This window comes from Arachis stenosperma, chromosome 5 (assembly GCF_014773155.1).
Source record: "Arachis stenosperma cultivar V10309 chromosome 5, arast.V10309.gnm1.PFL2, whole genome shotgun sequence".
In the NCBI taxonomy this organism is placed as follows: domain Eukaryota; kingdom Viridiplantae; phylum Streptophyta; class Magnoliopsida; order Fabales; family Fabaceae; genus Arachis; species Arachis stenosperma.
The window spans coordinates 140,102,590-140,116,040 of record NC_080381.1 but is presented as its reverse complement, the minus strand read 5'-3'; the positions used below and the strand labels follow the sequence as shown (position 1 = coordinate 140,116,040).

Genomic DNA, 13,451 nt, shown 5'->3' with positions numbered 1-13,451 from the left:
AATATTAATTATATAGTATACATTTAATTACATAATTTTATAAATATATAATTTAATTTAATTTTGTATTCTTTATTTTTTAAATTAATTATATTTTAATTATATATTATTATTAATATAAATATAAATTTCACTAAACATTTATTAATCTGCTTGATCTATTTTAATGCTAGTATTGTAATTAAAATTATTTATTTTGATATTAGTGTTAAAATCTACTAATATTATAGTTAGATGATAGGCCTTTTGAATTAATTGTTATTTTTATTGTGTCAAATTAAGATACTTTTGTAGTATTGTTGATAAATTTTATGGTTTTTTTATATTAATTATTTTTAGAAATTGAGACTTAATTTTTTATAAAATATTAGTGAAGATATGTGTTTTAAATTTTAGTTTTAAGTTTTTAATTATTTTATATTTTTTATTTATATGAGACCGATTTTATCGGTTTAACCAGTAATTTATCGATTAAACCAATAAATCAATAAACTAATAGTTTGATTGGTTCGATCACTAATTCAGTTATGATAACTATGCTTATAAAAAAAAATTTGCCTACATATATATGCCTCGGAATAGATTCTCTCAATTATTAAAAAAATTAAAAATTTAAAGTATAATTTTTAACTCTTTATTATTTTTTTCATATTTATTTTTGTCTTATTTATAAAATTAATAATAAAAAATTATATTTTACTCCATCCATGGTTAAAAAAAGAGGATGCATTTCCATATATGCATGCATTACCATGATCTGGTGTCGTGTAAGATGGATCAAGAAACCTACGACATTGCTTGCCCAATTTGACAAGTGCCCCCAAAAGCAACTACCTCCATTTATCACTATTAGCAAGTTATATAGTTGGAATGAAAATTTTATATAAAATTAGAGTAGTAATTAAAAACGTGAAATATAAAATCATAAGATAATTAGTAAAATCGTATGATTTTATAAAATAATCATAACTAGTTGATTTAATTAAAATTATAATATTTATAATTGTATGAGTTAAATTAAAATCCTAACTTTTTAGATATATTCATAATTAAGCACGTGTAATGTTGTGTATTATTTGTCTTCCCTATCTTTTTTCTTTTACTTTATTCATGTAAAAAATATAATAAAAAAGTGATATTATTAATTGAAATTTAAAAATGGTTAAATCTATTATTCTCATTTTTTATTTACAGATAATATTTATTTTGGTCAACAAAAATTAAATGAATGAATTTATATGTTCTTTAACTTTTAAATATACTTTACTCTAAAAATTTAATTAAAAATAATAAAAAATAATTTGTTCAATAAAAAATTTATCAAAAGATTAAAATATCCGATTTAAAATCTTTTAAAAATTAATTTAAATGTCTACTATACTTTTAATTACGGTCAATATGATCCACGTATTTCAAAGTTGATTCATGTAATTTAATTGATATCTATCGAGTTTGATTTAATTAAATTCTATCAAACAATAATATCAGACACAATATTAAATATGTCAATTAAGTAGCCATGACAAACCAAGATAATATTTAAACAAAATGATCGAGAACTTCTAAGGTGGAAAAATTAGATAAATAAAAAAATAAAAAATAATTATTTTTGAATTAAGATAATTTAATTTACATATGATAAAAATTATAAATTTAGTATTAATTAATTACTTACTTTATATTTATAATTCTTTTCATTTTAAAAGATTTTTTTCTATATAAAAATACTATATATACATAAAAAATAAATTACTAAATTAATTACTATCTATTTATATATGGTAAAAATTTAAATAAATTAATTTTATATAAAACTGATAATGAGAATCATTAAATAATAATTTAGTCAAATATATTAAATTATTTAATGATTAATTTAGTCAAATTTATCAATTTTTTAACCAATACACATACATAAATAACTAATTTTCAAATAAATTAATTTAAAAATTACCTATAAATTTAATTAGATTAATGTGCAAAATTTGTTTCCTATAAACGGAGGACAGAAGCATGAAACGCTTCTCTCTGCATTAATGGGAAGAATCCATATCCCGTCCCGGTAGAAGCACTCAACATACAAAATCTGCAAAAATCAAAACCAGCCACAGCGAATTCTCCAAAATACCCTCACATTCTTCCTTAATTCACCTACTTCACAGCCGCTGCACTATTCCCTTTAGCTCAGGGTTACATAGTCAATTCACATCCAAGTTCCTCTACAAAAAACCAACGCTGCAGATTTTTCTCCACAACGACATCGTTTCAACCAGCATTAGCTCCTCGCCACCGGCCAACGGCGCCGCCGAGAACCGTCTCACCATTCGATTTCCATAATTGCCCTTTCCCTGGGCTTTCAAATTCGATTCCACAAACCCTGAAAAAGCGAAAAACCTTCGATTTCGATCGTTAGGGTTTTTCGTTCGATTTGGGAATTCTTTTGAGGATTTAATGGCGGATCGCGAGGAAGAGGATTTGCAAATGGCGATTCGGATGAGCATGCAGCAGCACTCGCCGCCAGAGCCGAAGCGGAGCAAGCCGAGGGACGCCGTCGCAGGGGCCGTATCGGGTTTGCCGGAGGAGTCGCCGGAGGCAAAGAGCCGACGGATGCAACGGGAGCTCATGGCCGCGGCCGCTGAGAAGCGGATGATGGCGATGGCTGCGACGTCGACGGCGACGGTGAATAAGAGCGATTTGCCGACGGCAACGGGAGCGGGTAAAGGCGGGAAGGGCGGTGGTGATGTGGTGATGACAGAGGAAAAGGGGAAAGCCGTGCGTTCGGAAGGTGGGAGTGAGAGGTTGATGAGTAAGGAGCTGTCTGCAGAAGAAGCGAATGAGTTGTTTGCTCTTGTGTTTGGGAGTGAGGTCTCAAAGGGGATTCTAGCGCAATGGTGCAATCAGGGTATAAGGTATTCTCATGGCTAAATTCTGTGGTGAATTCTTTATTTTAAAGTTTTGTTGATAATATTTATTTACATTTTCCTCCAATATGGAAATTTTGTAGTTAATTTGCATTGTGGTTACTGAAAATGTGAATTGATTTAAATTCCAATCTTATATCACGAATTAAGTTCTTATTTATTGTTCAATGGTGAGGTTGAATAATTGAAAGACTCATTCTTATGCTTAATTTGAATTTTGTTCTATGTTGAACAATGTGTATATCTAAAGTTCAAAATATGACTTTAGTCCAAAATTGTGCGAGGAAAGTTATTTTGAGATGGTTATTTGGTTTATGAAAGCTTGATGTTGGATGTTTTGATGTATCAAATCTTCTGTTGCATGTGGTTTTACTGAATTCAACAAAATGGAAAGGATAATGTTGCCCCCTTTGTTTGTGAATTTTCATGGAAGAAAGGTAAGGGAACTAGTCTGTTCTTTAAGCTGTCAATGCAGAAAAGTGAAGGGGAATTCATTTATACGGCTTGTTATTTACACCCTTTTTGTGTTTTCCCTGTGAGACAAAATACAAATGCAGCATACTGGGAAAAAAAAGAAAAAACAAAAAGGAGAAGCTTCATTACTATATAAATTTAAAATAGCCTCATCATGATTTTCCAACTAAATTCACTGAAAAACAACATGAACTAATGACTGCAATAGGATCTTTGCATATATGCCACCAATGTGCAGATAGAGAAACGCCACATGATGACATGAATGCAAGTAATTTCACCGTGGTGTATAATTCATTAATAGATTACTTTTTTAATTGTCTAAAAAAATTATACCATGCATGTCATCCTTTTCTAGAAGGGTTTTGAATTCTTTCTTTCATGTACTTTTAAATTATAATACGTTTATCTGCCTACTTCTTGATGCTATTACCATGTAAACTTTCCTATAGGTTTAGCTCTGATCCAGAAACATCAATGGGACTAGTGCAGCATGAAGGTGGGCCATGTGGCGTTTTGGCAGCTATACAAGTAATGGTCCCCGTTTTTTAGTGTTTTTTTTTTTTTTTTTTTTTTTTTGGGAAGCTGTTGAATTCTGTTTGTAACTGTTCAATATCGTTTTGACATCCAGTCTTCCATCTATTGAAAGCCGAGTCCTGTTAATATCCAGTGCTACAAACATCATTTGTGTGTGTGTGTGTGTGTGTGTGTCGTCATTCTGAAATTGTAATATGTAATAACCCCAAATATCACAATGTTCAACATTCTCAGATAATAAGTTTGAAGTTTGGTAACTTGAATATGATGGGTACTACTCCTGTTATTGTTTTAATTTTGTTGTACACCACTAGAATGGGATCCTTGGAGTAACGGTTGAGTTATCTCCATGTGACCTCAAGGTTAGGCTGCATACATTACACCTTTTGGGTGTGATCCTTCCCCATACTCTGCATTAATGCGGGATGCTTGTGTACTGGGCTGCCCTTTTTTCATGAATTCTGTGTTCCCTGTGTATATATTTTAGGTTTAAATAAATGGATTTTAATTATGCCCTGTTTTGCTTATTCTCGGTTTCTTGATCTTTGACCCAAATCATCCAACCAATAAATTAATATCAGTTTTATTTTGCTTGGTCTGTGTGAGCATGTATTGAGATGTGCTAATGTGCATTATTTTTTTTCTCTTTCTTCTTCATTTTCTTTTGTGCTGATGTAACATTTTTTCCTTTTAACTTTGCAGGCATTTGCGCTCAAATACATTCTTTTCTTCCGTAATGAGTTGAAAGATGCATTATTCATGCCACAGAACCGGGTCTTGAGGGGATCGTCTTCTAAAAGTCAATCTGTTCCATCAAATGTTTTTTCTTCACTTACTGAAGATCTAAAAGTAAGGTGATTAACTTATTCCTGATCAGTCATTTTTGTTAACTAGGTAAATGCATTAATTTTAGAGATCTAGTTCTTGTCCTTTGTACTAAATTATGTCAATATCTTTTATATGTAATGGTTTTAATGGGGATATGAGGGGGGTTTGGTATTTCCTAAAATACCTTCCATTATATATAATTCATAAAAAAAATATTTATTTGTTGACCTTTATACATTGGCATATTAAATAAGCATCAAACAAAGATTACCATAAGGTGTCCTCAAATAAGTTTTGTTTTTCCTTCCATTTCGTTTCATCTATTAATCTCATTGAGCATTGGTTATGAAAATCAAATGTCTTTCTACATGCTTCATTGCTTTTTAGTTTTTGATGTTGACAGGTATACCCTTTAATGGTAACATGCGCTTTCTTCATTAATTGTTTTATTAATTATTTAATATTTTTTTTAACAGTGCCCTTGTAAGAAGCATGAGTGAAATATTGTTCATGTGTGGAAATAATGAAAGGGCTGTGGTTGCAACTCTGAGCATTCTAGGGAGTGACATTCAACATTCTGAAAATCTTTCTAGGGATGAGGTAGCTTGAATTTTCTGTTGATATTGGTAGTGCAACAGCATGTTGCAATAGTCTTTTGCAGTTCTATACTCCTGCTACAATGTTCTTATTGCTAAGTCAGGTCTTGTTTGATGAATAGGTAATTGCAAAAGCACTCGAAGGTCTTTCCATAGAATCCGGCTTGGATCTGCAGAAAGTTCTTAGAATTGAAACATACACGTCGCAAGCAACTGCATTGAAGAGACTTGAAGCAATGATTCCATCATTCCAAAGCCGTATGGGGGCACTGCTTTTCCTGATATCTGCTTTACTTTCCCGGGGACTGGTATGTTCTTTTAGTTGCAATTGCATCTTAAGAATTCCATGACTTGGCTAATTGTAGTGTTGAATGGGATTGTAATTAAAAGCTTTGAATATTCAAAGCTATGCATAGGAAATCTTCATGCTTAAATAATTTTTAATTCTTATTTTTTAGAGTTTCAGAAAAAAGAAAAAAAGGATGAGCTTACACTTACAGATTTGGGGAATATGGTGGCCAATTAAGTGATTAAATGCCATTGAATAATAACTGAGAATTTGCATTTGTTATTTTTTTTTAAATGTGTACGGGTTAACGCTTGCAATATTTTCCTTTCTTGTAGGACTTGGTTCAAGCTGACAGGGATGATCCTAGCCTACCGCTAGTTACTGCTCCTTTTGGGCATGCATCACAGGTATTTGCAGACAGGCAATTGAAAAATGCTGCTATCCTTTTTACTACTGTGTTTGTGAAATTCTCTGATATAGCATATTTTAAGGTTGTTCTTTTTGGTCGAATTTTTTGTTGTAGGAAATTGTGAATTTACTGCTGTGTGGACAGGCTGTCCCTAATGTCTTTGATGGCAGGATGGATTTAGGTGGAGGAATGTTTCTTAAAGGTATATCCCAGTGTGTAGAAGTTGGATTTCTCACACTGCTAGAATCCCTTAATTTCTGCAAGGTGGGTCAGTATTTGAAATGCCCAAAGTGGCCTATATGGGTTGTTGGGAGTGAATCCCACTACACAGTACTGTTTGCCCTTGACACAAGTGTTCAAAACGAGAATGAACTAGAAGAGAGGGAATCACAGATACGCAAAGCATTTGATGCCCAAGATCAGAGTGGAGGTGGTGGTTTCATTAGTGTGGAGGGTTTCCATCAAGTTCTCAGAGAAACAAATATCAAACTCCCACAAGAGAAGCTTGAGCACCTTTGTGGTACAGGCTTCATTGTATGGAGTGAGTTTTGGCAAGTAATTTTGGATCTTGACAAGAGTTTGGGAGGTTTGAAGGATTCATCGGGACTGATGGGTAAGAAGGTTTTTTATCTCTACCATTTTAATGGGATTGCTAAGTCAGATCTAAATGGCGGTCAATTAAACTTTAGGGGTGAAACTCCATTACAAAGACCCAGACTCACGAAATTGAGAGTTTCGGTTCCTCCAAGATGGACGCCTGAGGAATACATGGCAGATGTGCCGGTTTCATCTTCTTCCGGTGCAACTGAATCTTCTGGGAAAGACACTGAAGTATCAAAACCCGAGCCTTCTCAGCATGCACCTTTGGTAGATTGCATAAGGACTCGCTGGCCGCGTGCCGTATGCAGTTGGTCAGGGGATCCTCCTAGTATAGTCTGAGGGGTTTATATGGGGCCGTTTTCCTGTGGTTTTGTAGAAGCAGAAGAGGGTAAGAAAAACATGGTTCAACACCTGCTATGCCGCAAGATTGAAAAGAAAGAGTTGAGGTTTTCATAATTCACTTTGGTGTCGCACTTTAAGGCACCTAATTTGGTTCGGGTATCTTAAATTTTCTCCAATATGTGCAAGGCCCTTGTTCAATGTGGAGCAGTGTATCCGACAAGAACCTTAGATTTTGTCATGTCATTCAAAAGTTTAGAAGGAAGAGTGGTGTTATATTTGTTGTTTAAGCCAAGTTGTAAAGTCCCTTTTAATGCACACTTGGCCGTCTCAGTTAGAAAGAATTTAGTTCTTGGGGGGTTATTGAATAAACTTGAGTATCTCTTTGTTACCGTTGAAGTTGTTGTAATATTAATTTTTTTCTTTATAAATTTTTATCGTTATTGGCTTATGAATAGGGGAATATTAATATTCATATTTGTATTATACTAAAAATGCTTGCATATATGATATGTATATCAAGCAATGCTTGTTTTGTCAGGGTCTCGTTGTTGTAGCATTCTCTGGTGCTAATTGAACTCTCAAGGCCACACCATTCAACTATTAGGGTGTATCTAGATAACGGTAAAAAGTGGGTGGAAATTTCATTGAAAACGATGAAATTTTATTCCCAATTCATTCCAAAAATCAAATACCCCTTATTGGCTTGCTGTACAAACTTCAGAATTCGAAACAAACAAAAATAGAATGGCTTATTATGTAGTTAGTGAACCTCTATACAGTAATGGATTGTGAATGTTTTCACCTCTCCTCTCATCTTCGTACAATCAATACTCTTATTTGAATAGTGGCCTTTTAATACTGTTGAGACAGTTTAGGGGATGAAGCACAAATAATTGCAACTTTGAAAGGGAAACCGTGTTTAATGAGAGATTTAATATATCTTATTTGCAAATCTAGTAAGATTTAACTTCTTTATCATAAGTTTCAATTATTTATATATCGATACAAGAATATGGCGTCTTCATCATGGGTTTGAAAAAAATTCCTCTTATATTGTCCAATGACATAAGAAGATTATTGTCAAAACCTTAACAACTAAAGTTACATCCGTTGTCCTTTTATATTTCAAGTTATATATATATATATATATATATATATATATATATATCTTGAACCAAAATTGGAGAAAAAAGTTGACTCAACACCTATCCTGTCCGAATCCACATGTTCGGTATTCTAAACATAATAAGAAAGAAAAATATTATTTGTATTATGTTTGTATATATTTCTCTTTTATATTTTTTAATTGTGATATTAAAAGTGATTGATAAGAAGCGAGAGAAAATATAAACTTTGTTCCGTATACAATGAAAAGAAAATGTACAGAAAAGATATATATAAAAAAGTGTGCAAACATAATTTCTCAAGAAAATAGCATATGCCAGAAAAGGTTGTATCATTATCAACATGCAAAGCAATTCAACATGGCCAGTGACCATAGCATATATTGGCATGTTCTTCCTATTGGAACTTTCTCCCTTTTGTGATGTTGCTTTAATTTATTAGTGTATGGAAACAACTCACATAAAAGTCTTTACGTGAATATGATCATTAATTTAATATTTTTATTAAATTATTAATTTTATTTAAAAATAATTTTATGTAGTCACCTAAGTACATACCTTTTAAATAATAATAATAATAATAATAATAATAATAATAATAATAATAAGCTTTAGTTCATTACCAATATAATTATCATACATGAAAAGAAGCACTTCTTGTATACAAATTATAAAGGGGAAACTCAAGTACAGTCGAATTTACGTGAAGTTGATAATCGAGAGTTGTTAGATGATTTGATTGATTTGACTAAATTTTCATCTAACACCTCTCAACTATCAACTTCACGTGAAGTGGACTGCACCTGAGTCTTTACCAATTACAAAAGGCTTTGAAACACTACAAAGCCTTACCCTCATTTTATGCTAAGTAACAAGACAACTTTAATTTTCTTCAACTTATATGCTCTCATCTAATCATTTCTAGTAAAAAGACAAGGAAATGCATGAGTGCCTTCCTTTAATACATTGTTGATTTAAGAATATCTTAAAATTTGAAAATAACATATATATCAAATAGGTAGTAAATAACAAAGGGTGTTTATAGAATAATTAACATAATATGACAAAGTAATAATTAAAGAGCACTTGATCCTATCAACTTGGTAAGAGCAAAAGTAATAGCCATGGCCATCCAACCACCAAGAAGAACCCTTAAAGAAGACCTAAAAACAGGAACCTTACCAAGAACAGCACCTAACCAACCAAACAGAACCAAAGCAAAGGTTACAGCAGCCACAACCACACCAAGCCTCACCTTATATTCTCTTATGAAAGAAGCAGAAAGCAATGGCACCATTGCACCAATAGAAAATGCCAAAGCTGATGCTGCTGCTGCTTGTAAAGGGTTTGGCAATCTTTCTTCTTCTTCTTCTTCTTCTTCAGAATTGTTGTTGTTGTTGTTTCCTCTTTCTTTGTCCCTCTTCATTTGAGCGAGTTCAACGTCGAGTTGCGAGTAGACAGACACAAACTCACCTATGGCCATGCTGCAAGCGCCGGCAACTAAGCCTGCAAAACCGGTGAGGATCATGGCTTTGATGTCTTGTTTCACTGCTCCAACACCCATCATTAGTGATGCTGTTGAGACCAACCCATCATTGGCTCCAAGAACAGCAGCACGTAGCCATTGAGATCTTCTTGAGTAGTCAAAGAAATCTTCTTCTTCTTCTTCTTCCTCCTTCTTGGTTTCAATGATCTCAAGTGGTGTTGTTGTTGCTTGTTGCTCAAGGTCATTGTTGTTGTTGCTATGAAAGACTTGTTTGTTGGTGTGATTGAGGGAAGCCTGATTTGATGCCATGAAAATGGAAAAGAGTAATAAGAAATATATAGAAAATAATGAATGAAGAAGAAGATGAAGAGTGTGGTTGACACACGCTATGAAGAAGGGTATTTATGGATAAAAATTTTGTCTATGTTGCAGGCAAATGTGGGACAAACCCACTCATCAAAAGCCAAAAACATTTTCCAAACCACCATTTCTTAATTGGTATTTAAATCATCAATAACAATAATAATAAAAAAATCAGTTAAAATAGTTAAAAATTATTTTATTTAGTATTTATTAAGGTGAAAACTCAGGTACAGTCGACTTCACGTGAAGTTGATACTTGAGAGTCGTTAGATGATTTGACTGATTTGACTAAATTTTCATTTAACGACTTTCAGATATAAACTTCACGTGAAGCATGAATTTTTACCATTTATTAATTATTATTAGAATAATTATATAATTTTAAATATAATAAATATAAAATACGAATATTATATATATAAAATTATAGATGTTATATTATATAAACTTTAGATATTATCTCTCTATCATTATTGTTAAATGATATTTATGTGCAATTTATTTTTAATTATAATAATAAATGTAATATAAAAAAATAATTATGTTACACGTATAAAAAAATTAATTATTTATATAAAATATATGTTAAAATATAAAATATAGGATAAAATATTTTTTTCTTAATATTTGCGATTTGTTTAAAAAAATATTCCTAAGTACAAATTAAAGTTTATACTTTTTCTTCTAAAATAATATACATTTATTACTTTTTGATTCTTTGTATTAGATTCATTTCTACGTCTAATTAGAAAGGAAGATATAAAAAGTGTACTAAAAAAGGGTGCAAAGAACACATCTCGTTAAAAAAAACCAAATATAATAAAAATGCATTATTTTTTTTAAAAAGGTACACTTTAAAATATATCAAAAAACAATACAAACTAATTAAATATATTTTTCAAACACAACTAACCCAACTATAATTCTAAAATTGGTATATAATATAGTAAATGTTGCCTCACTTATTAAAGAATTGAAAAAGCTACACTGAAGATTTAAGGCAAAATTTATTACTCATGTATTAACATAGCTATTATTAATGGATAATTGGATATGAATGTGATGAGGTAATTTATTTACTGAAACTGCGTTTAGTTTACTGCAAATTAAACAATTGAATATTGAACCTTTTGCTTTACAGGGTTTACTCGCTGTATAAACCCTAAAATAACTTTAGGCATGTAATTCATAACATGGAACCCAAAAAAAAAAAAAACTAAGAAGTCAAAATCACTATATATCAATGCTTTTGTTCACTAAAAAAAAAAAAGAAAGAAGAGTAGTATAGTACCTCTTTTTTAAAGTTACAAATCATAAATGGGAGGCACTGTTGATCAGATAAAAAACTTTACACACCAATCAACAGTATATTGAATCCCAGAAACAATTCAATAATTTTATTTAGTGAGAGAATGATGGAGAGAAAACAAAGCACTATTAAACATAGTTTTAGTACATAACATATGCTATATTTATATACATTCCAATTGGGAAGGAATAAATAAATAAAAAGAGTATATAGAATAATAATTGAACTAGAGACAAATAGTAGCCATAGAGAGAAGAGGATTAATAGAGATCAAACTATATACGTCATCTAATTTATCTCCAAATAAAATTAATTAAGGTAAGTTTTACCAAACCCAAAGTTCATGAGATGAGTCACAAAGAAGGCATGAACCACACAAGGGACAAAGATATTGATGATATTGATACATATAATGTCATATGCAAATGCAACTTAACACAAGGGAATAAAAAAAGGTGCATTATCCTTGTTTCTTCAGTTACAATACAGCAAGAACAACAGGATTTCGTGTTGCATTTGTAAATAAAGCAAAAATCATGTGATTCCTATTTAGTTAAGGTGTAAAGTAATGCTTGTTTTTGTTCCTAATATATATAATTTATGGGTCGGTTGAAAGCAACGAATCTTAAGCATATAAAAGGGTATGTATGTATGTATGTAACGTGTAATATCCTATTATAACGATTTATGTCACGATGAATAATGATTCACTCATAATAATATATTGCTGAAATATTGGAAATGATTCTTGGGCTTATATTATTGTTGGATTATATATATATATGCATTTGTTGATGAGTTACCATGTAATATTTTCATCATGATAACACATAGTGGAATATAGTACATACTTTAATTTGCCATTATCAAATCTTTTTGGGGTATCCATCGATAAGTACGGTAGTTAATTTTTGGAATAATCCATTTATTAAAATTTTAATGTTTATTTATTTTTGAAGAAATACTAAACTCTCTTAATAAGAAAAGATGATTTTTTCTATTAAATTTTTAATATTTATAGTAACATGCTAATTAATATATAAATATTCTTTTCATGATGAGTCCTTATTATTATTAGCTTTCAAATTATGGTCTACAACTTAATTCAAATATTTATGAGAATAATATTCAAACAAAAATCTTAATTACCGGAATGTTCTTATTTAAATGATGATTATTTATAAGGGATAATAAAAAATATAACCATAATATTCATTTAATATGTGCTCAGTGAGTAGTCAACTTAAATTAATTTAGTGATTAATTTATTAATTTATTTAATTAAATATTAAAAATTTAAATTTTGTGTATATAATAATTTAATAATTAACAATAAATTTTTAAATAGAATTTTGATTCGCAACAAATTAATACGTAGCACTACACTCATTAATATTGACCATAGCAGGCTTGGAATCTAGCTACTTCGGGTGATAAGGAATAATAGAAAGAACATAAAATAGTGCAAGAAAAGATAATTATATTTTTACCATAAGGGGGTAAAGACTTTAAGAAAAATATTTAGACAATCTATTAGACATTAGTATTGATATATGTAGGTAAAGTTTACAGTTTGATATCTCTGTATGATTTTTCGAATTATATATCGATACTTAGCTGTAAAATTATTTGATATTGATCAATCGATATTTTATTAGATAATGGTTGGTTACTATTAAGCTCTTATACTCTTAGTGTGTTTCAAGTTGAAGATATTTTATATGAAGAAAACCGAGAGGGTAATCAACCCAATCATATCTTGAACCACTACTAAGAGCTGATGATGATTTGTGACTTGTACCAATTTGATAGTGTAATAATATCTATCAGATTATATTTGTTGTTAGAATTAGTTTTAGATATTGTAATCGTGCTTATGCACCTAATATTGTCTCATAAATAGATATTAAAAATTACAAAAATTCCGTCAATAATATAGATATTGACTCAATTCATGTATCATAGCTTCAGGCCGTAACAAATGTAATTATGTTCATGCATATATACTTCAAATATATATAAGAGTGTGACTATAAAATAAAACAACTACTTTACATTCCACCCCAAAACCAATTATCAAATCAGTTATTTTGTATAAAATATATATTAAAATATAATATAAATATTAAAAATAAATTAAATAACGTATATATTTATACATAAATATAAAATA

The 13,451-nt window shown here is 30.4% G+C and overlaps 2 protein-coding genes across 2 annotated transcripts; one reads left to right on the top strand and one right to left on the bottom strand.

The window, feature by feature from the left end:
• The first annotated feature begins 2,037 nt into the window (after positions 1–2,037).
• Positions 2,038–7,533, top strand: LOC130981613 (uncharacterized). Its single transcript, XM_057905188.1, has 7 exons — positions 2,038–2,909; positions 3,848–3,926; positions 4,635–4,786; positions 5,237–5,360; positions 5,479–5,664; positions 5,981–6,052; positions 6,169–7,533. The coding sequence occupies exons 1-7, from the start codon at positions 2,452–2,454 to the stop codon at positions 6,991–6,993; spliced, it is 1,896 nt and encodes a 631-aa protein (XP_057761171.1). The 5' UTR covers positions 2,038–2,451; the 3' UTR covers positions 6,994–7,533.
• A 1,218-nt stretch (positions 7,534–8,751) lies between these two features.
• On the bottom strand, positions 8,752–9,993 carry LOC130979537 (vacuolar iron transporter homolog 3-like). The gene has a single exon (XM_057903002.1). It carries the CDS (start codon positions 9,913–9,915, stop codon positions 9,196–9,198), a length of 720 nt encoding a protein of 239 aa, XP_057758985.1. The 5' UTR covers positions 9,916–9,993; the 3' UTR covers positions 8,752–9,195.
• Between the last annotated feature and the right edge of the window lie 3,458 nt (positions 9,994–13,451).

Coding starts and splice junctions, on each gene's coding strand:
- LOC130981613 (XM_057905188.1), top strand. CDS start 2,452: ATGGCGGATCGCGAGGAAGAGGATTTGCAAATGGCGATTCGGATGAGC. Junction 3,927..4,634: donor GCGTTTTGGCAGCTATACAA/GTAATGGTCCCC, acceptor TTAACTTTGCAG/GCATTTGCGCTCAAATACAT. Junction 5,665..5,980: donor CTTTACTTTCCCGGGGACTG/GTATGTTCTTTT, acceptor CCTTTCTTGTAG/GACTTGGTTCAAGCTGACAG.
- LOC130979537 (XM_057903002.1), bottom strand. CDS start 9,915: ATGGCATCAAATCAGGCTTCCCTCAATCACACCAACAAACAAGTCTTT.